Source organism: Strigops habroptila, chromosome 10 (genome assembly GCF_004027225.2).
Source record: "Strigops habroptila isolate Jane chromosome 10, bStrHab1.2.pri, whole genome shotgun sequence".
Classification (NCBI taxonomy): Eukaryota; Metazoa; Chordata; class Aves; order Psittaciformes; family Psittacidae; genus Strigops; species Strigops habroptila.
Genome location: NC_046359.1, coordinates 6646410 through 6669957, shown reverse-complemented (window position 1 = coordinate 6669957; position 23548 = coordinate 6646410). Strand labels below are relative to the sequence as shown.

The following is a 23548-nucleotide window of genomic DNA, read 5'->3' as shown; positions in this document are numbered from 1 at the left end:
TTAGTTGCATCATTTTGAGGTGGAAAAAAAAGAAATACTTGCACATTCCAGCTTTAAAATCTCGCTGGGCTCCAGGACCAATTCCTTTTTTTTTTTTTTTTTTTTGCTTCCTTCTCATGTGGTTGATATTTACTGGTATAAAAAGGGAGGGGGGGAATTGCTACCATTTTAAATTGGTGCTTTTTACTCTTGCGCTTGTTTAATAGAAACTTTGTCACGCGATTAGAATATTTGTAAATAATGCATTTATAAAACGTCTTTAGCTTTTTTTCCAGAGTATTGTTCAAGGCCAGGTTGGACAGGACTTTGAGCAGCCTAGTGGAAGGTGTCCCTGCCCATAGCAGGGGGGTTGGAAATATGTGATTTTTGAGGTTCCTTCCAACCCTAACCATTTGATGATTGTCTTCGGGAAGCTCGCTGAAGCCCGTGCATGAGCTCAGGAAGCAGGCTGTCATCACCCTCAGCGCTAGGCCTATTTCCCCAAACGCACTTCGCATCAGGTTCTTGGTCCGTTGAACGGGAAGAGGGCAGCCAGCAGCCCCCGGACCGCGCCTCCCGCGCTTGCCCGCTGCCCTGAGGGCGGCACCTGCCGGGGCGTTTGCGCCCAACCCTTCCCGCCGCGGCCCATGCCCGGCTGGGGCCGCTAACTCGGTCGCCCGGCAACACGGCGGACGCGGCGGGACACGCGGCCATGGCGTCCAAGGGGAGCAAGAAGAAGGAGTTGGGCAGCCGCCCCAGCTCCATGACGCTGGGCGTCTTCGCCAGAGAGTAAGAGCCCCAGGGGGGGAAGGAGGGAGGGCGCGGGAGAAGAGTTGGCCCCCGCCGCCGGCCGGGAGACACGGTGGGGTGCTGGACGGCCCCGCGGCCTCTGGAAGCTTCCCCCGCGGCTGCCCGGAGCCTTCCTCCGGCCCGGGCGGCCGCTGAGGTCCGCGGCCGGCGGGGCTGCGCGGTCCGCTGCGGCTTGGTGCCGCCTTCTGCACCGCGGCCATGTCGCCGCCGGTGCAGGCTGGACACCGGTGCTTGCAAACAGTGCACGCAGAGAAAGTTTACTTGCGCAAGTGGGTGCTTGATTAAAAGTTGTTTCAGTGGGCAGTGCGGGGCTTGGCTGTTGTTGGGTGTTGGCATATTGTGTGTGTTTAAACGGAAGGCTGTGTGGAAGTTGTCCTTTCTTCCTTCTGTGGTACGTCTTGCATGGGGTTGGATGGGTCGGGCCTTATAGTAGTGGAAGGTGTCCCTGCCCATGGCAGGGGAGTTGGAACTAGATGAGGTTTAAGGTCCCTTCCAACCCAAACCATTCTTATATGATTCTCACACACCTGCCTGGTGGCATCCTCCCACCAGCGTGATACACTCTGTACCTGGCACCTGGCCTAGTGTGATGGGTGCCTCGAGCCTGGGCACAGCAATAGGAGCGAGCAGATGATGGCACATTGGGTACGCAGGTGGGTGACTGGCTTTGTAGCGGGGCCGTTTTGGTATGTGAGGGGCTGCGTTTTGGCTGCAGCTCACAGCATGAAGTGTTTGACCTAACAGTCAGGAGCAGACAGAAGTTGAGTGTTCACTGAAATGGCTGGGTTTAAAAGAACCCCGAAACTGTGATTTCGGACAGTAATTTGGGGAATACACCCCTTCAGTTTTTATCAGGTAGAGGAAGTATGCCAGCAGAACTTTTTGGGGCAAAATGGTTAATGACTCTGATAGCACATCAGTTTCATGTGCAGAAGGGAAATGCAGTTTCCAATGCCTTGAGTGTTTGCTTTATGTTGTATTATCATTCTTCCTATGAATTTCTTAAATATTTCTGTGTAAGTAGCATCTCTTGAGATATTTTAAAACAGTGTGAATTTGTATATTTATGTGAATGTGTAAATTTCTTCCTGCAAAGACAAATGTATAGAAAACATTGACATTCTTTCACTGTTGCTAGTTGTTTCACTTTGGACCTGGGAGTTCTATTTCTATGTTTTGAGCAGCTTTCTGATCCAAAACCCTGAATGTATGCTACTAGCAGGATTCAGATGAAAAAGAACTATGTACTCATGCCCTTTTCTTCTTTTTCATGCCTTAAATAAAGGTTTCAGTTGTATCACTTATTTCTCTCTTGAAACCAATCTTCAAATGCCCTTTTATACTTATTCTGTATCCAGCCTTTGCTACAAAGTAGTTTCTTATTTCCTATTTTCATACTTCTGTTCCTATTTCACACCTTGATTCCCATTTGGATAACTTTTCTGTTGTTGCGGGCAGCCAGTATCTCTAATTCCCCCCTTCTCCTCACTGTGTGCTTTGCTTAGTAACTTATTTTGTTTGGGTTTTTTGGCCACAGCCATGCAGCTGCTCATACTGGCTGCTTCAAGGAGTTTATGTATATATTTCTTCTGTCAATATCTGAACTGTCACTTTTGGTTTTTAGCACACTTCCCAGTGTATGTGAAACTGAATGGGCTGTCATCTGAAAGATTTTGTCTAATATTTCAGATTTTGTACCCTGAGAGGCATTCTTACATTGCGAGATTTTCAAGCTTTTCCATTTAATTTAGATGTCTTTTTTTTTTTTCTTGAGAGTCTGCTTTTCTGGTAAAATTGTTAATTCTCTCCTATATCATACATAATAACTTTTAAAATAATCATTTATATGACAGGAGTTTTTGTATTAGAATATCTAGAACAGTATCTGTCTTTTTCCTTAGTACGTTGTTACTTTAGGCTTTATTAAATAAGACCATGATGAAGAAATCAGATTAGAAAATTGTTTTCCCAGTGTCAACTGAGATTAGAATATTTAATTAGAAACTATTCGAATGATATTAAGTTTTACTGGAAGGCCTCTAAAATGCAATCTATGAGATATGCTCGCGTTATATTTGAAATCTCATGTTAGACCTAAAGGACGGGAGACATGATTTGATTCTCATTCTACAGTTATTGACTAATTGTGATGGAACTAATGTCTAGCATATGCCAGTGTTAATTCAGTGTTCGCTACAATTGGAGCACAAGAATGTTTAGTCCCTTCCCTAAAGCTATTTTACACAGAGTAGTTTGAAGATGTTCTAAGGGTGGCTTAGTGACTTACAGTACTAGACTACAGGAGAAACTGTTACAATAACCTGGTTATAATGCAGAACTTCTATAACACAGAATATGTAGCTTGTACTAATTTTTTTCATTAAGCCTATAACTTCTATTTAAACTGTACCATGTCTTTATATGCTCTGCCACTGTGACACGGAGTGCCCTTGTAGTAAACAGGATGTTTCAGTGTATGTGCTAAACACGTTTCCATATGACATCTTATTGTCCTGAAAGATACTCAGGCATATGAAGAGATGAGATGATCCTTTTTTAAAAAAATAAAAAACAATAAAGGAAAATAAATAATGTTATTTGATGGAACAGCTTTTAGTATACAGACCTACTTCTGTTTGTATCAATTAATACTTATACTAGTATATGTATTACCAGAAATGCTGGTAATGTAAAAGGGGAAACCAGGAAATCTGAGACATGAAAAATCTCCACTTACAGCAACTCTGATACTAATTTTCCAACTAACCTATCCCTGCTCACTTTTTACCATTCTGAAATACTGCTAAGGCCTTTTGGATGGATGGATGGATAGATGGATGGATGGATGGACGGATGGAAAAATGTTGGTTTAGATCAGTGCATCCAAGTTCAGCAGCTTGACCTGATAAGCCTTCTCATTTAAGCTGTCAGGAAAGATGTTGAGCATCTGTTGAGCTGTAGATAATTAATTTAATTCAAGGAAAGCTAATAACAGCATATTCTAAACTTGTCTATAAATTTTGTCTAGAAACGAAAATTTTACAGAAGAAGTAGCCCCATTTTCTCACGAAACAGAGAATGGTGCTGTACTGTGTAGTCTTATGATTTCGTCCTCATTTTGGTTGGTAATCCCTGTGTTGGACAGATTGCTCTATGTTTTCTCAGGTAATGATTTTCTTCAAATAGTAGGCAAGTATTGGTAGTCATCCTAAATGTTTTACCAAAGGCAGCTTACCAAGTTTTTTTGTTTGTTTTTTTTTTTTAGTGGGTTGTGGAGATTTGAAGTAAATCTTACACACATACTGTAAGATTGGAGCTGTGTTCATTGGAGATATGACAATTGCTTATTAGGTATTTCCTTGACATCTGTTTAAGTTCATTGTTACCCAGCTTGTTCAGTGCATTTGTGACAGTCAGCTTCTACTGTACACATCTTTTGTAAGTCTGTGAGAACTTAGGTAATATTATTATCCCTGTATCTGAAAGAGGAATGGATGTTCGTAGGCTGTCTCGGTAAATGTTGCCTTGTAAGTTTAGTGCTTTGTGGTAATTGCAAGCTAGGTTTTCCCTGAGGATCTCTGCTTTATTTTTGAACACAGTTACAGGGATAAAAATGTCAAAAATATTGTATCTTTTGTCTAATATTGTCTTTCTGATACTGAATACTACTTGTTTTTATACATCTCAATTGAAATACTGGATAGAAATATCAGTAGTATAAAAAAGAAAAATGGCTAATAGTTTTTATACATAATTTGTAAAAAAATAATCCTGAGAGCTGTCAATGTTTACTACAAAGAATTACAGTGTTATAATTTCAGCTCTTGTGGATCATGTTAATGCAGAAGCCCTCTGAGAGTAATGTGTACAAACACATCTGGACAGTATATTTTGGTAACCTTAAAATTACTTTGCTTGATTTCCAGTGAGGTGAGGCTTCTTTTTTCCCCCATAAATGCTTACAACAGTCAGCAGAGTACATCTGCACTGTAGAAAATAAACAGGGATTATTGGTGGATATGTTGCAATGCTGGAGTGGGACCTCAGAAGCATACGGAGAAAGCAGGTAGACTCATTCAGAAGGTAGAGGTCTCACTTAGCCAGACTTTGCATGGATCTCTGTAGGATGCTCCATTGGGTCTCTCTTTATTCCTGCTTTCTAATTAGGTAGCAGTTCCCTTCAGGAGCTAGCCAGGTTGCTAGAGATGACAGGCTGAAGAGCTCAAAAGAACTGCTGTTCTAATAGCTTTTCTTAATTGCATCATTAGAGGCTACTGAGAATCTGATCTTTCCCAGGTTTCAATGGCCGTAGTGAACAGGAATTGATATGTTTGTTGGCATTGAAAGAGGTACTGGCTAATAAGAATGGATAACGTATTAAAATGCTTTTTAAATTAATTTGATAAAGCTCTATGCCATCAAACTCAATCTTCTGATTTAAAGTTGAGCCATCAGCTTCTATCTGAATTAGAGTTTGGGATATTAGGGACAAAAGTGAGCAGTTGAGAGTGTCAAGTGAGGTGTGTGATTTAGGGATAATTGTGGCACAGACAGAGGTCACTGATGTACAGGGGAAGGTCAGAGTGGTGCTGGAATTGTTTTTAAGGAGAGCAGTAACTTCAGGCAATATTTACTGCTGATGGATCCTTAAGAACCTGCAGAAACAGGCTGAAGCCTGGACTGGCTGAAAGAAGTGATTCAATTCAAATCAGCTGTGTGCCTGATTGATTGCAGTGAGTAGCAGGTTGCTGCACTGCTGTTGTACAGTGGATTGCTACCCCCAGGCCTAGGATTACCTAATGTGTGCTGTTAAAGGCTGGGACAGTAAGAACAGAAAAAATACTGGCATTGCTAATTCATACTAGAATTCCCATATTCCTAGGATTAAGGATTCATCCAAGGCTTGTGATTGAGGTTTTATCCACTGTCAGCATGTCTTCCTTGGGTAAGTGTTCTTAAGGTTTAGGCTGCAGCAGTGGTTTAGGTAATAAAGACTTGAACAGATGACTTTTTTGATGTTTGGGTGGGGCTCGCTAGGTTGACTGAAGTTTGGGAATACTGAGAACTTGAAGTGGCTTTTAGTGTTGTGCTGGAGTGCTCATGTTGGTTAGTGTAAGTTTTAATTTTTTAATTTAAAAATTTACATGGAGTCATGGAACAAGTCTGCAGAAAAAAAATCCACTGAGATGCTGAACAAATGGTACCATCATGCACGTGCTTACTTTCTCCAGACATAGTAATGCTAGTGGATAAAGATGTTATGATCTTAGGTTAAATTTGGGTGGAATTCTTTGGTTCATCATTGTTCTTCAGAACTAACTTACTGCATCAGTGTGCATCTGCAAACTCTCACTGTGCTATTGTACTAATACCTAAATTGTAATCTAAAAAAAAAGAGACATTCCTGAAGAGTTCACATTGTCCTTTCTGAGCATAAAATATCTGCTTTTCATTTATTGTCTTTTATTGTCTATTTTTTGTACATAACTCACATTTCCAAGGCCAGTATTTTTGTTAGTGTCAGAAATAAAGTTAAGCACAGCTAGAATTTTTAGTGTTAGCATTTTCTGGCCAGAAAGATGAAGATCTTGCTTTCAGACCCTGTACTTCATTCATTGAAATGTTACAGTATGTAAAGGCAGTACAACTTTAGATAGTCAATTTATTAGTACTTATTTTTCCTTTTCTTCTGCCTTTAACTTTTTTTTGGTTTCATGTATTGTGGTGAGACAAGGTATTCTTTCCCAAGTAAATGTGTTAAATGCATTAAAATAGCATACAAGCCAACCGGTAAGTTTAATTTTTTAGTAACTTGATTACATTTTAATTAGGAAACTATGTATTCAAATTGCTTTTCCTAGTTAATTCTAATTAAAACAATGAGCCCCTGAGAGCTCAGCCTACCCTGATCTGTAGATTTCAAACTTCATGGACTCATGGGCACAAAAGCATTAAGTAATGTACCATTGGCAGTATTACACTAAATGCTGTGCTCCCTATTGATCTTAGTTTTAGGTTTTTCTCTCCTTGGAACTCAAAGCAACGACAGAGGACCCTGCAGGCAAACACGCTCCATGAGCCATTGGTTGGAGACTCTGCAATAGAAGTCTAGGCTTCTATTACAGTGAACATTATGATGAACAGTGTAATAGGGAAAAGCAGCTTTCCGCAGAACTATAGAGCAGAAGAAGAGCTGTCAAAAGCATAATAATAATAATAGTGCTTTGAAACTGGAGAGCATTCTTAAAGTATCATGTTAGAGATGGTGTGTGCTATGGATTATTCATCTACTTAAGCAGAATGGTCTTTAGCTTCTAGTGTGAGCTCTCTGTAACCACGGATGAAGAAATGGGATTTCTGGTTTTCTTATTAATGCCTGCTAAGTGCTTTGTAAATGAGTTGACCTAAATCCACAGAAGTACTGATGTGCTCTGCCATGCAGAGATTTTTAATTCTTAGTTAATTATCCAGGTGCCATACAGAAGGCACAAAAGGATTTTACAGAAGCCAACAAGGAACAAATGCCAAAGACAGGAGCAAAGCACAAGCCATGTGCTTAAAAGATACTTGAGTACCAAACTAGTGTGGAAAGAGGTGCTGCAATCTTCCCAGCATTCTTATGGCTGAATCTAAGGCCTGCTCATACTTTTTAGCAGGGAGCACTAGGAGAAACAAACTCAGCGAGGTTACTGGTTCCATAATTTCTAAGGTGCTGTACAATAGGTGGGGAAACATGACTGCAGATTCTCTCTTGGAATCACATACAGTAAAGAAGAGATTGAAAGAGATTCTCAGCTTTCAGCTTTGGAGGACAACCATAAGTGGAAGGTCTTTGACTGAACTTAGTGGTTTCTCACACAGAGTTCAGTGGCATGTTTCTTTTCTTCTTTTTGTTTTTTTTGTTCTGAGTTTGACAGAGGCACCTGCTGCTTGAGATAAGCTGTTCCAGAAGCTGTAGATCATTATTCTCACCTGAGTTACATCTGATGTAAAAGAGTTCGGCTGGCTCATTATGTACTGAGCCATCAGGTGTTTTTTTTTATCTTATTTGCTGTGTTTTATGTTAGATGCATTATTTTTCTTGTGTCATGAGAATGGATTAATAGTACTTTCTTACTTCTGTTACTCAGTATTTTGTATGTTTCCGCTTTGTTATTTCTCCAGGCTCTAAACTACTGCCTGTCCCTGAATTTCCAAAGTTATTTTTACATTGCCAGGGCAACTGAACCAAAGTAATATTTCATACAGAGGACATAAAATTGATTATACTCGGTGCTGCTGTACTAATTTCTTGTATTGGACATCCTGCTTCTAATGTGTCCTAGTTTTTTATTTGCTTTCCTTGACTGTACTTGAACAGAGTTCTTGATTGAGCTGTTGTCACAGAATCACAGAATGGCTAAGGCTGGATGGGGCCACCATCTAGTCCAACCTCCCTGCTCAAGTGGGGTCACCTGGAGCAACATTGCTCAGGACTGTATCCAGATGGCTCTTGAGTATCTCCAGGGAAGGAGACTCCACAACTTCTTTGGGCAATCTGTTCCAATGCTCAGTCACACTGTTGATTTTTTTTAAAATATAAGTGACCTCCAGTGCAAGGCTGGCAAACGAGTGACTTGCAGGCCATCTGATACCTTCTGTTGTTAAGGGTGTTTTTCAAATATGTAAAATAGTGTATTTTTCCCATTCCGTATTAAAAGTTTTTTGATAGCAGACCTTTGGCTCCACAGAATCAGGAGCAGAGAACTTTTACTACAGCTGGCTCTTGCCACTGAAAATGGCAGTGAGCTTTTCTAGTATTGCTCTCACAGGCTACAGAGTTGTGACTTGTGCTGCTGTTGAAAGCAGCAGTGTCCACACTTGTATTTTTGAAGTCTGTAACTTCACCTGATTTTGCTTCTGGCTTTGAGGCACTTACTAGTGATAGCTTGTGCAATAAAACTATTATTTTTCCTGCAAAATAGAATGCAAAAATAGAAGGTTAGAGTCCGAAATTCTAACACATCCCACCTCCCACTATTATGCAGGTAAATAAAAATAAGAAAACATGTAGACTTCTAGCTGGCAAGGCTAAATGTGAGGCTAGGTGACCATTCCCTCTTAGCAAATGTGTGCACATTTGAAATAGGCTCATTCTTGGCAAGTTACTGAAGTCTATCAGTAGTTCATCTGACACCTGCAAGGATATCTGCTGTTTAGAAATGCATATACTAGACTTGAAAGTAGTGATACAAATTACAGACTCCTTTAAAGATAATGTGCCTATAAAGAATAATCAGTTGGTATTCATCACTTTAATTCTCTACAGTTTGATCTTGCTTCACACAGAGAGCACTCTGCTTTTTGAGGAAGAAATCCTACCCCAATACAGAAAAGTGACAACAAAACCTGTTGTAATAGGCTTTACAAGCAACTATCATTGCAACTTAGATGCTTTGCAGTTGTTTTTTCTGCTCATCATACCTGAACTGCATCCAGGGCTTAAGTCTCTCCCCAAACATGAGAGCTCTGAGCATTCAGGCTAGCGTATTGTAACTACAGAGAGTCCTTTAAGTTTTGGCTCTAGTGTCCAAGATAAGACTAATGGTAAGTTAGAGTAAACAACACATAAATATTTTGGGTTTATTTTGTAATTGGTACCGACTATATTACTAATAAAGAAGACTGTATTGCCTTAGCTGCTTATTAGATTGCATGATTCATACTAGCCATTCCTCTTCTGAAGAATGGCACTAGGTATGAAGGAAAAGAGCAAATAATTTTGCTACAGTTACTGATACTTTGTTGAATGTTCTCATATCCTATCCAGATTCTTACGAACTTGAGTGTTGCCATAGTTTCTGCTGTGGATTTCTGAGATATTCAGATGCTACTTAAAAAAAAAAAAAAATAAAAATTAAAAATGCAGTGATTAGAGTTTCAAAGAACTTTCTACCATAAATAAGGTCTTCAAAGGTGACTTTTGTCTTTGAGTTCTGAAAAGATAAGAGAAAAAGTGAAGTAGCTTCCCCACAGGGCACATTTGGAGAAGCTGAGCCATCTGTTTGTTCTCTGCCCTCTTTTTCCTAATATAAAAGCCTTTAATGGGGCCAGAAATTGTTTCTTCTGGATGCTCAAACTATCCAAAGGATGGGACTCATGTTTCTTTACTGCTTCCTGGCAAGTGGAAAGAGCCCAAAAGGTTCATCTCAGTGTGGCCCAACATTGATACCCAATGGGGAATATGAGATGTTAGATTCCTCACTCCCCTCTCTTTCTCGAGATTGACCTTACTTCTGTACATATAGAGGAGTTCAAAGCATCCAGAGCAATCAAAGGAGGAAAGAAGGATAAAAGTTTCAGCTCTAAGCCTCATTCACTGATGTGCCAGATACCTAAATATCATTACCTGTTACTGAATCATATCTGTTAATTATTTGCCATCCTAAGAACTGTAGTAAGTGACATTAGATAGATGTTAATAGTGTATTTTCTGGTGTTTGAATGAAACTAAGATTTACAGTGTAATGGTTGTAGGCATTTTATGGAAAGAATAGATAGTATTTAATGAAAGATAGAAGATTGGCAACATTCTGGAGAACAAGGTGAAAATGGTGAGCATCAAATAGATTCTGTCTTCTGTTGGGATATTGCTATGATCAAATCCAGATTTTATGTTTTTAATCTTTAAAACATGCTATGGGTAATGTCCTTGACCATATAAAACACCTACAGGGAGCACTAAGGTGGCATGAAGTGATAGCCTGTTGGCAGTTATGTAGCAACAAATGCCCTGCTGTGGAGATAAACAGATTCTTAATAGAGTGGATCAAATGAAGAGCAAACTCCCAATCATTTTGTTTACGGAAAGGCTATCATATAAATACGTAATCATATCATACTGCCTAAGTGTATCATGCTGCAAATAAAATGGCTGGTTTGTTTTAACAGTTATTGTTACAGATACCAATCCTCAGTCTTTTGATTCTCCAAAATGTGCTTTAAGGAAACACATATTTCACTCTCCAGTTGAAGTTGGCTAAGAACAGATGCATAAACAGTAACTGTAGCTCAGCTGCTGAGTAGCAATTCATTAAATCAATCAAAACAGCTTTCAATTTTGCCTCTCAGTCTGCAAGCAGAGATCTTCGTACAGTGTCCTAAGTCATGAAAACTTTTGTATTGATGTCTTAGGATGATAATAAAAAGCAGATCTTAAACTTTGAAACTTAACTAGGTTTAAGAGAAATAAACAAATGAAGCCTTAATGAAAATAGAAAAAGGATTTTGCCGGACGAGCTGTGTCGTAAGGAAAGACAAGGTTTGCAGAAAGAATAAAAAGGATTAGGTATATCCATATGCATAATTAACTAACCAGAAATCCTGAAGAAGTCATTGATATGGTGGAATCCTTGGGGATTGTATTTCCAAATTTCTGAGGTACAGACATGGAGACAGAAAAAGCTGAAGCTGTCAAGGCTCCAACCAGATTTCTGCATAAAGCCTTGGAGTCATTGTGGAAGCAGTACTGGCATTATTATAGAACTACTGAACAATTTTACTTGTTTCAAATACTCCCAAACAAAATTATTGTGTGAAGATGTCTCATTTCCATCCTCAGATGTGCTCATCTAAGCAAAAGTAAAAAACTAATTATTTTTCTTTCCTTCTTTGGGGTTTTGTTTTGTTTTATTGATTAAAGGTGCATCTAACTTTTGCAAGGGAATGTTAGGAGAGGGAGCATTAAATCTTTATCTGGAGGAAAGAATAAAAAAGAGAGAAAGGTGTCTTCCTTAATTCTAAAAAAGCCTGCATAGTGTCACAAAGTTATTACTGTCTGGTGAACCAGAATTAAAGGAGTACAGGGAAAGGAAGGTAAAGTAGCTATGCTGTTCTGAAACTAAATACCAATACTTCTGTAATTTTCTTGAGAAGACTCCCTTCAGTGTTGCTGGGTTCTCTCTATGAGGAATGGTCATAAATAGTTTACAGGTAGATTTATTTGCTTTAATAAGAAAATGTTTGCTCCCTAGACACCATTGAGCATGCTGACAAGATCTTGCTTACAGATTGGGTGAGCAGCCAAAGTGTATACGTCTACAGACTGACTATGTATAACGAGAGAGAACACACTTCCAGCACCTTATGGGCCTGCTTCCTGTCTCTTCATTAAAGCTTAAGTCTCTGAAAAACTTAGATTGCAGTCTGCCTGCAATTTTTTTCCCTGTTGTGTTTGTCTATCCTGCTGTTCTCCATTTCCCCTGTTGGTACTATATCAATTATACCGGTATTCTTGGACAAGCTGCATAGAGGGTCAGAGGTGAATTAGTGCCAACTTCGTAGTGTTTCCCTCATTTATTCCTCTTTTTTCTCCTTTAAGGTTTAGAACAGGATTAAAAAGAAGTCTGCCAGTAAATTGGTGTTTAAAATACTATTGCACAATGAAGCCATCCAGTGTGAGCATAAAATACCAGTAATGGTTTGCATTTTCCTTGTGTCTGTTAGTTGGTTTCAAAGACTTCTCAATGAATTATATTATTCAATTCTTGTAATGCAGAAATGTAATAGCCTTACTCAAATACAGTATTTTAATAAATTCAGCTGTCCTTTTTATTTATTTATATTTGGAGTCCAATTAAATTGCAATTCTTCAAGAATTTTCCCAAAATCTTATTGAATTCTTTTTGAGAAGTAGGAGCATTGGGCTTCCCCAAATTAATTTAGACATCTGTCACAGATAGCAGTGTTTTCATGTTTCTCACGTTGTTAGTGTTGCGGGTATTCTATTATGTCAAAATGTATTGGAAAGTAATTTTCTGTCTTAGTGTGATAGTAATATAGGCTAGTCTTTCTATATCTCACTTTTCAAAAAAATATGTTGTTTTTATTATTCCATTATCATCCCAAAGCAGTCAGAAGTCTTACAGCAATTACTGGAATTATTGTTTGATTTTCTTTGGGAATGGCTTCAGAACATCTTTATCATTATTGTCATTATTATTGAGTGAAACTTCCATGCTTCTCTATAAATATTTAAAATGCAGACTTACAGGAAGAAAAAGAGATAAAAAAATATAGAAGTATTTCTTGAATTTTTAAAATTACTACGTGTGTCACTCATATTTCATCTGAAATAAGGAAAAAGAAGAAAAAGTAAAAAATTTAACTTGTCATGTTTTGCTTGTAAGTATATGTAAGAATCTGCCAGGAGCTGTATTTAAATCAATGTTGAAAGGGGCAAAACTTCAAATATCACAAATGTTGGAGCTGTCAGTACAGCTAACATTCTAGTTTTTATTGTTCTTCATGGTTGCAGTTAAGACAGATACAGCAGATACCTTAAAACAACTGGAAATGATATAGGCATTCCTAGGAATCAAAAGAAACTGAGAAACACTTCAGGGTTTTCAATTGCTTGTTAAGTATTATTGTATATGTGGAATGAAGCATCATTTGAGCCTTCCAGAAAATGCTGGAGAAAAAATGATACCATTAATGAAAGGTCAAACATGATAGAGAGGCCGGAGGCCATTTACAGATGACTGAGGTGACAAAGATGGAAAAGCAAAGCAAAGTATCACTCCAGAGAATTCGTCTTCCTTACACTTAGAGTGGCAGAAGCTATATTTTTTTATTTGCGCAGCAGAAGGCACAGATGGTATTGAATTTTCACTGCTGTCTTCCAGTAAGAGTTACTGGTAGAGTGGATGAATGTTGTTATTGTCTAGACGACAATGAGAAGTCTTCATTTTTACCCATGTCTTTGTCCTTATTATTGCTAACAACAAAGCATTGTCACAGAATAATCACAGAAAAATGTTAATAGAAGGGTACCTCTGGAAACTGTCTAGTTCAACTCCCTGCTCAAAGCAGGGCCAACTAAGATCAGGTTACTTAGTCCATTTGAGTTTAAAGTATCTTGAAGCACTGTAGTTCCCCAGATCCTCTTTCTTACCATTTTTTTATTTAAGACGAGTGTGATGTTTGTCTTTTTTCAGTCATCAGAAACTTTGCCCCATTGCCATGGTCATTTGAATGTGATTGACAGGAGCCTTGGAGTGCCTCCAGTCAGCTTCCTCAGTACCTTTGCCCAAATCCCAACTAGTCCCAAGGAGCTGCGTGTATCCCGTTGGTTTAAAATGCCTCCTAGCTGCCTTCCTCTAATTGTAGATAAAGCTTCTCTCACACAGACCCTGTTGGTAGACCCATGGACTGGGAAGCCCGAGAGCCAAATTTGCCAACAAAATGCAAGACACTAAAAAGCACTGAGTATCTTGGCCTTTCCGATGTCCTTTGTCACTAAGTTCCCTGCTCCATTGAGCAGTGGACATATACTTTCCTTACTTAGTCTTCCTTTTGCTGCCAGTGTACTTATAGAAGCTTTTTTTCTTGCTCTTAATGTCCTTTGATTATTTTGACTCCCGATAAGCCTTTTCTTTTGTAATTTCTTTGCTCTACGCTTGAGCAGTGCCTCTGTTTCCCCATGTGACTTGGCCCTGCTTCTGGGAGATAGGTCTTAATAGCATTTTCTGGTGTCACTTGGTACAGACCATTTTCCCCTAGCCAGACTACTCATTTATGTAATCTGGTTTTGTCTGTGTAATGTAGTTGTAATTAATGTTGCACCTATATAGGAACAATGAAGGAATATTGTGTACAGCAACTAAAAAAAAAGAGCATGTGATTTATGACACAGTGACTGTTTATCTGAAATGTCCAGTGCTTTGTGCAAAGTGATGCTGTAAATCATAATCAGGGTTTATTTTTTTCTGTGGAGTTACCAAAATCTCAAGAGAAAGCTAGAATTCTGAGATTTAAAATGTGAGTATGATTTTATCACTCATCTGTGTACTGATGATCAGTATAAATATCCACATGATATGATATGCAATACTTGGCCAGGAGTTAAAGAAAAAACCCATTCTGAAATATAAGAAAATAATGGAAGCTGTCCCGTTCAAATCTCCTGAAGATGTCAGTTTCTACAGAAATAAAGCTTAACTTTTTAAAATAAATATTTCTTAACACCAGTTTGTAAAAATACTCTTCAGCTCTAGCCCAAAACACTGTTATCTTCTTGGTCTTTTCGACGTATTTGTAGGAATTCTACTGTTTCTTACTTAAAAAAAAAAAAAAAAAAAAAAATCATTAGCTTTTTATAGCTGATACAAATAATGTAATAGAAGTAAGGTAAGTGTATCGTTAAGGCTCCAGTAGTAAAAAAGTCTCTGTTTAATACTGTATTTCTGCTGCAGGACACTGCTGAGTATCACTGAGGAAATTCTGACCTTAGTCCTTTTTTCCAGTCAGTTGAAGTCCATACGTTTTTAATGCAATACGATTTATTTTAAACCCTTTTACTCACTTTTTGGTGCCAGGTTGCTTCTTGGGTTGCAGCAGCTTCTTCCCTTTCTTCTTTTGAGTGGACAACATCTACATTTTATTGCCAGTGGGTTTGAGTGAATATAATTAAGATGTGACCTGCATATACTTTTTCTGCTTCCAGGTTTGGTAGTTAAGGAGGAAGGGGCTACTGTATTCCTATTCTAGCTAATTCAGTTTTTCAGCCCTTCATACGCACTGGACAAATGATGTGCACAGGTACTATGAGTGCTAGTTGGTAGCTATGAACACGTTGTGTCTTGTGAAAATCCCTGCAGTCTCAGCAAAGTTTTTCCCTGAGTTGTGAATCCTAAGAAGAGGGTAGTGAAAGCGCAGGTAGCACAAGAGGCCCTGAGAATGAAGATAACTGGAGACAGACTGGCTGGTCTAACAGTTTACAGGTGCCTAGAAGTGGGAGTCCTTTTTTCCCAATATGTTTTTTATCCGTGTCAAGCTCCTTTTGGTTGGTTAAAGAAAAGAAGTTGGGGTGGGAGGAGAAAAGGAAAGTCTTCAGACTGGGTGAGTGAGGTGAATTGGAAAGTCTTCTTTCCTGGGTGAGTGAGTTGTACTGGGTCATGAATGCTGGGAGTGGCATAGGAGAGGAAGGAGAACCATGTGTCTTGAAGCAGGGGAAAAGGAAGAGGGAGGAAACTGCCCTTGGATTCTGCTTTCGTGCTTCGGTTGTCCCATTTACTACAGCAATATGAGGAATCCTCGTGTAAATGTATTTACATATTTTGTTGGTTTATACCTAATAAAACCATCTAGCACTTCCATAGTTTTGCTTATCTTAGTGACAAAAAGTTATTGTAGTTACTAACACTAACATTTTTATTACAGTACATTAAAAAGAAAAAATTTATGAGATAAGAATCTTCCTACTACCCTTGCCTAATATACTGTTTATTTTTATTTGTGCCTCTGTTTGTTTCCCAGTGCAACTGTGTCTTCCAGTGAGAAGTGGAGATTTCCTATTTGGCCAGAATGGAACGAAGCAGATATCAATGCAGAAAAATGGGATACTGGAAAAGCTGGAAAAGAGAAAGATAAAACTGGGAAAAGTCCTATTTCAGTAAGTTGTGTGACATATATATATTATTTCCACTATTTTTTGTAACTGTATTTAATAGAGTATTTGTCACAACTTTGATAATAAAAGGACTGGGAAGCCTGCCGTATGAGGAAAGGCTGAGAGAACTGGGTTTTTTCAGCCTAGAGAAAAGAAGGCTCAGGGGAGACCTTATCACTGTGTTCCAAAGTATTTAAAGGGTGGGTACAGAGAAGACAGAGGCTCCTTTTTCACAAGGAGTCACATGGAAAAGACAAGGGATAATGGGCAGAAGTAACTCCTGGAGAGATTCCAACTTGACACGAGGAAGATTTTTCACAATGAGAACAATCAGCCATTGGAATAGTCTCTCCTGGGAAGTGGTGGATTCCCCAACGTTGGACACTCAAGATTTGGCTGGACAGGGTGCTAGGACATCTAGTCTAGGCCATGCTTTGCCTGGAAGGGTTGGACCAATCTGTTTTTTTATCATAGAATCGTAGAATGATTTGGATTAGAATGACTTTTAAGTTTCATCTGGATTTTTACTCCTTCAAACTTGTTATCATTACAGAATGTATCTGCATTTTGTGCAGAATAGTAGTAAAATTATTTCTTAAAGAGCTTCTTAAACTGATCGTTTTAAAGTGATACTTAAAATCTATTTAGTACCATGCTTGGTCATCTATTTTATATATAAATTCTGCATTGTTCATATGCTCGTGTATGAACATACAGAGTATGTATTCTTGTGTGCTACTTGCATGTTAGCATATGTTTCTAGATTTATTTATTTTTTTCTTATCCCAAGCATAAATTTATTGTACCCCTATGGGGTCAAAGTACTGTTTAGAGGCAAGGTGTAGGTTCTATACTGAATGCTGCCATTAACTTGACAGGTAAATAATTTTCCTTTGTGTCTTTCTTCTGTTCCATTACCACATTCGGTGTCTTTGGACTGTGCTCTAAACATTCATCTAGCACTAATCTGTTAGGTCTGCCAGACATTATTATAATAGATAAAATTTAAAAATAATTGTAACTGAAATATGTCTTCTTTTTTAGCATAAGAGGCATTCTGAGGTGTTTACTGGATCATTCAGTTCTTTAGCCACAAGCTATATGAAACGTTGCTCTTTTTACATGTTTAAAAGAGTTTTTAAATTTGCCAGTCACAGCAGATGTATTTACAGATCTAAAGAATATTCTAATGTGGCCTCTTTTGATCCGAGCAGCTAGCCAGAATTCAACATTGTATAGGGTATTTCAGTTAGAAACAGAATTTGTGATGGCCTCCTGTACCTTTGAGTACACTTAGAACACGAATGTAAACAATCCTGTTTTCTTGAATGGGAAGAGGAATTGATTGGAAGTGATCTCTTTCCTTGTAATGCTGAAGCTCTTTTACCGAGCATCTCTACACAATAGCCTTTCTTAGAGCAGCACAATGCGCTGCTGAGATTGTACATTTCACTTTGTCAGTTTTTCGTGCCTGTTTCTTGCCTGTGCTTCCTGTAGAACTTGTGGTTGAAGCGCCTGTCCTTAAAGCATGAACTCCTGAGACCTGGCAGTTGTCTCTGATAGCCACCTTAAATAAAAGATAGGTTAAACCTGATTTTGTCAGTCAGCTGAACCTACAATATCCTTCCTTTAAAGTATTTCTTCACTTTTAAGGTAAAGAAAGATGTATCTTCCCCCCCAGCCTCCCTACCCGCCCCCCCCCCCCCCCCCCGAGTTCCTCTGCCTCCTTTTTCTGGTTTGTCTAGTGTTTAAGTGCTAAACTTTCCTGTTACACTGTGTGGTCAGGGTTGGATGTCTTTAAAAGCAGAATATAAACTTTGTTAATACAGTTCTGTATGGTCTAGGCTACAAGGCTTCCTTTAAGTTTTCAGAAGAGTAAGTATTCCTAAAAGGTTCTTTTTCCCCTTCAACTTAGCTTTTTTTCTTCATGTACTTGAAATAGTTTGTTGCAGATTGATATGTTAAAGGAACTTACACGATGAAACAAATAAGAAAAAAATGCAGGGAAAATACTATTTTGGAGTCTTTGGGTTGTGTTTGGTTTTTATGTTTTTGTAATGTATTTTCTTTTGCCTTCCTTTAATCAGTAAGTACTCAAAGTATCATACTTTTTTCTTCCCAGAAGCTCTTTCTCATGTTTGGTCTGTAGAAGATAGAGTACATTGTGGACTGTGAAGTACACAGCAGTGTATAATATGCCTAAAAGCTATTTAAAGTTCCAGGCACAAATAAAAGGCACTAACCATGTACCAATTAGTTTCTCAGTCAGCAGTATCAGAGGCATCTCCTCATCCTCCATTTTGCTATTAAGTAAAAGGTTATCATATATCCTGATGTCTTCTGTTCACATGGAGGATAAGTATCACTTTGGAAATGAAAGTTTGAAAATTATATGAGACTCTCTCTCTTTAATGGTCTAATTCATAGTGCTGTATAATTACCTCTCTTTTTGGTTTCTATAGCAGTTTTAAATGCATGGAACCTGCTTTGTTTATGTGGTGTTAGGTATTTACTTTCAGTCTTCAATTTAGAAAGCTTTAGAAATAAGTAAGTTAGAAAAAGTACTCAGGGAGAACTTCGTAGAAGAGCGCCTGACTTAAAAGCTTAAACAGTTTTTTGGGAGGTTTTTCTGAAAGGTGTAAAAGAAAAAAACATTTCATATAGATCTGTTTAGACAGTGTAGATCACATGGACTTCTCAGAACAATATAAGCAGCTTTTTTACCGAATCTTCATTTTGGGCATTGCACTGCTTTAGTTCAGTTATAGATAGTATTAGTTCTATTAGTACTATTTTTTTCCCTTAAGTGAATTATGGTGTGAACAATATATTTTACATGTTGTGGAAGATACAATACTGTAATTAATAAAATATGTTCCGTTTTGTTCATGCTTATTTTATGTAGCATTTCTTTGAGGATCCTGAAGGGAAAATAGAGTTGCCAGCATCTTTAAAAGTACATTCATGGAAACGCCCCCATGAGTTTTTAGCGCATAAGGTAAGAAACAAGCAAGGTTGTAATGAAAAAGTGCTACTTGCCTAGCTATATCACAAGCAGAGGAAAACCGATAGAGGAAATTAGTTCAACAGATAAAACCCACTTGATCATGCATAGTCATCCTGTCCAGTAGACCACTGTACACAGAAGAGTCACTGATCCAGGTAACGGTTAACCCGTACTGCACATAGAGCTTGGCCCTGAGGCCTGCATGGTGCTGGATGAAATCCCTGGTTGCTGGATAAACTCAGGCAGCTCAAGGGAGGAGCGTGCAGGCAGCTCCCACTTCTTACTGGCAATTGCACCACCTGCATCTCCTTGCCTTTATCTAATTGCAAATTCTTATGTGAACATTCTTTCTGTTTTATAGTAGAAATGATGAACGGAGATATTTTATTGTAAAAATATCTTGTAACAGCTCAAATCCTATCATAGCTCAATAATACCAAAATGGGGTAACCCTTTCTATGGGTGAGATCTGCACAGAATGCTGCGTGTGGATCAGAGGCTGTGCAGAGGCTGTGCAGCCTGTTTGATGCTGCACAACTTGGGTTTTCCAGTGTCTAAAAGAACCTAAGGTTATCTGTACTAATCTCTTTCCTTATAGTTAGCTCTAATAACAGCATTGTAAATGACACTCTGTGGAGTCTGAGTGCCTTTCTTACTGGGATGACAATGGGCCAGAACCTCCTGGTGCAAAACATTATGGTAGTGTAACCTCCCAGGCCTGCTCTGCTTTTTGACTCCACAAGTTCTGTGTGTTCCAAACTAAGGCTTCCCTTGAGCAGATACCTGAGATAAATATCTGTCTTCTAACCATGAATTAGCTATACCAGAAGTACAGTATTTTTTTCTTACTTCAACTATTGGGTTTCGCCATACAGAACTTGTCCACATCTTTGACAGGACTTGTCTGGAAGGTAACCATAACATTTTAAAATCATGAAAAGCTTTTATTTGATTTATTTTTAAAATTAATTACAAAGAAAATAAACAGCCTACCATTTCAAAGGTTCGTGTTCAATGCTTTTGCTAATCTAAGTTTTAAAGCATTTTTGCTTCAGACTAAATGCTGAAAATTTTAAAGCACTTTGACCACCTTTTCAACTTTTTCAGGCTTGTCAGTTTTCCGTTTGTCAGCTTGTCAATTCCATTTGTTATTAACTAGACACTAAACAGGTCCAAGTTTAATTTTAATGGAGGAAGGAGAGAGGGAGGTCAGGGCAGTAATTGACAAGACCAAAAGATTGGATGAAAAATGCTGCCAAAATGCATAAACTGAGTAGACGTATCTGAAGGATGAGGACAAGAGAGCTGGCAGCCCAGAAAGCCATGGAAACATGTATCTGCATTAAAAATAGCTTTTCAAATCTATCTTTACAGCACTATGAAGAAAGTATTTGCTTTCTTTAAGACCTGATTAAAATTTTGATGCTTGTTTTGGTCCAATATATTTTGAATCAGGAAGCTATGATTACTAGAAATGTTTAAGTTGTTAAAAATTAATGGAAAGGTCAAGTGATGAAAGGCTATTAAGATGATATATGTTGCTACCTAAGCTATTAATAACCATAAAAGAAAGCATAAACAAGCCTATTTAGTGTGGTAAGCAGAGAATCAAGGAATTATCACCAATAAGTGATGAGATGCACAGATATATTTATATTTAGTTCAATAAACTACAATCCTACTATGTTATTTCTAAACTGCATAAAAAAGAAAATGGACTATATGGACAAGTAATGTCACCAAAACTATGTAATACAGGCAAAGGTTTGATAAAGACTCTCTTCATACTGAGAATACCATTATCTAACTGGCCATGAGGAAACAAATACCTTTGAGTCTTGGTGGGGGGCCAAGGAAATCTCAAAGTATGAGACAGTGTTATGATCATGATTTAAATACAGACTTGCAAATATTATGAATAAATTGGAGAAATCTGAATTTACATATGTAATTATTTCATTTGATACTCTTTAAATCTCCTGGTAAGAATAACGATTTTGTAAAATTCTGAACGTTTACATTTTAAAATATTTTTATTAAGAAATAAGAAAGCAGTGACAAGATTTGCAAATCGATGCCCTTTAGTTTGCGGATGTCTAATGAATGTTTGTCAAATATCTAACACTTGTATGTCACTACTGTTAAACATTAGCGTTCATTTAATTTTTTTCAGATAATTTAGCTATGGAGTTAACTAATTTACTTTCTCCTAGATTCCCGTGGTTGTCAAAAATGAAACCTCATTTGACCTTGTTTCAGAAAATGAGCATATATTTTGTAGTGAGGTAGGTAGAAATACTTTTATGTCCCTTTAAAAAATATTTTCTTTCATTCTTTTTCACTTTGCTTAACTTTTTGAATTTCACTCCAAATTTCTACATCAAGAAACAATTTGTGTCAAATTTTTTAGTTGAAAAAAGAATGATGGGAATAAAATGGCAAAGAATCATATGGGTTAGTATAATTACTGTTTACCTTTTTCAGAATTTGAAAAATGACATCAATGATGGTAAGAGATTTTCCAAACATGTGGGGTCGTTTTTTGTTGTTGTTGTTGGGTTGTCTTTATTTATTTATTTATTAATATGATTTTACTTTTCTAAAAGATGTAAGTTGAAAAACTTTTTTTTCCTGTTTGTGTCTGTTTTCAGCTGATGAGATGGATTATAAGTGAAATTCATGCAGTCTGGAGGATATATAATGGAAAGGCCTTAACTAATGGAACAGCCACACTTTTTTGGAAACCATGGGAACACATTTATGCATTATGTAAAGCTACCAAGGGACACATGCCACTGTACAATAACTATGGAAAATATGTAGTGAGACTTTATTGGATGGTGAGTACTTCTCTCCAACAATATAAAAATCTATGCAGCTAGTATGGCAAATTTTAATGGTTAGGGTAAGTGTTTATTATTATTGAATGGATATGTTTTTTTAGGAATAGAAGTGTTGACAAATTGTTGCTGCATGTTAGTAAAAATGCCTTTTACAGTTCATTTGATTTTTGTACAACTCAGAACTAGATAAAAGGGAATTGTTTTTTGAAAAGGCAAGATCCGTTTTTCGTAGATGATGTAAAATTTTGCTGATTGTTAGGAAATTTTTTTTTTTTCCCTCTGGACATTGCAACAAGATACTGCATTAGAGCTCATTTGCTTATTACATTGCAGAATGAGGATCCAGTAATGGCAGTTGCTAATGTTGCGTATGTTCGAACTACCTATTGGAACAACTTTTCTGATACCTGTGACTTTTATTTGTGTCAAGCAGCAGTTTTCAATGTCATTCCTTAGCCCAAAGCACATTTCAGTACATTTTAAAGAAAATAATTGCTTCATTCTGTATCACATAGAGAGTGGTTAGAACAATGTTAAGTGATTAATTTTCACCATTTGTAGTTTCTTTGACCTGTATGTGGTACTTTACATCCTATTTTTACAGGGTTTGATTTCCAAGTCACATGTCTTCTTACAGTCCAATGTAAACTGTTTTTGATTTGTCACACTTACAGAAGTTTTCTTTCTTTTGTTTCTTATACCGTTTTGTTGTATTAAAATACTTTTTGTAGATTTTTTGTTTTTGTACTCTGTGTCTCAAGATACTACTAAGCACCGAATGTGTGTGCTACCCGAATGGGTATCTTTAAAGTGTGATGGAGTAATTAAAAAAAAAATCACTCATTCTGCTTTTTGGGAGAATATTAATATATATGCATGGAAAAAACCCTCATTCAGTAAAAAGGAATCACCAAATCTGAAGGAAATGCAAGAAGAGAAGAGGAGAATTGTGAAAAAAACGTGGAGGTGTTTTTTGGTTTTAAGCCATGGTAAAAAAATAAAATAAAAAAATAGAGATCTCTTGCAAAGATGTTCTCGGCTAATAGGGAGCAGTCAATAAAAAGAGGAATAGTAAGTGTGAGAATTGAACTCTAAAATTTAGGGAGAAGGAGGTTTTGTGAGGGCGGTATTTGTGAAAAGCGCTGATGTGGTTAATGGAAGGATTTGAAAGATAGAATGTAAGAGTGGAAGTTGGAATACTCAAGGACAGCAGTCTTAAATGCATAACAAAAGGAGACAGAAAATATGCAAGAGGAGAGGAAGAGAATATATATATATGTATAACTTAGTGAAGAGTGAGGAGATTTTGTTTTCCTAATGCTCTTCATGGGAAGTCTTCAGTTTACCAGTATTTGAGATAATTAATATTCCTCTACAAAAGGAGAGGACACAAACTTCCCATCTCACAATTTTTTTAAAACTTCAAAATAAAGGAACTTGCATCACATGCAGCAGGTGATGTTCATGGAGAGGGACAGC

The 23548-nt window shown here is 37.7% G+C and overlaps 1 protein-coding gene across 3 annotated transcripts in view; it reads left to right on the top strand.

The window, feature by feature from the left end:
• The first annotated feature begins 597 nt into the window (after nucleotides 1-597).
• ADGB (androglobin) overlaps nucleotides 598-23548 on the top strand; it is a 112226-nt gene continuing 89275 nt past the window's right edge. For all 3 annotated transcript variants that reach the window (XM_030499817.1, XM_030499816.1, XM_030499819.1), the window contains exons 1-5: nucleotides 598-768; nucleotides 16087-16222; nucleotides 19125-19217; nucleotides 21440-21511; nucleotides 21878-22066. In XM_030499817.1, coding sequence (XP_030355677.1) covers nucleotides 692-768; nucleotides 16087-16222; nucleotides 19125-19217; nucleotides 21440-21511; nucleotides 21878-22066 — 567 coding nt within the window. In that variant the 5' untranslated portion in view covers nucleotides 598-691. The remainder of the gene's footprint in view (nucleotides 769-16086; nucleotides 16223-19124; nucleotides 19218-21439; nucleotides 21512-21877; nucleotides 22067-23548) is intronic.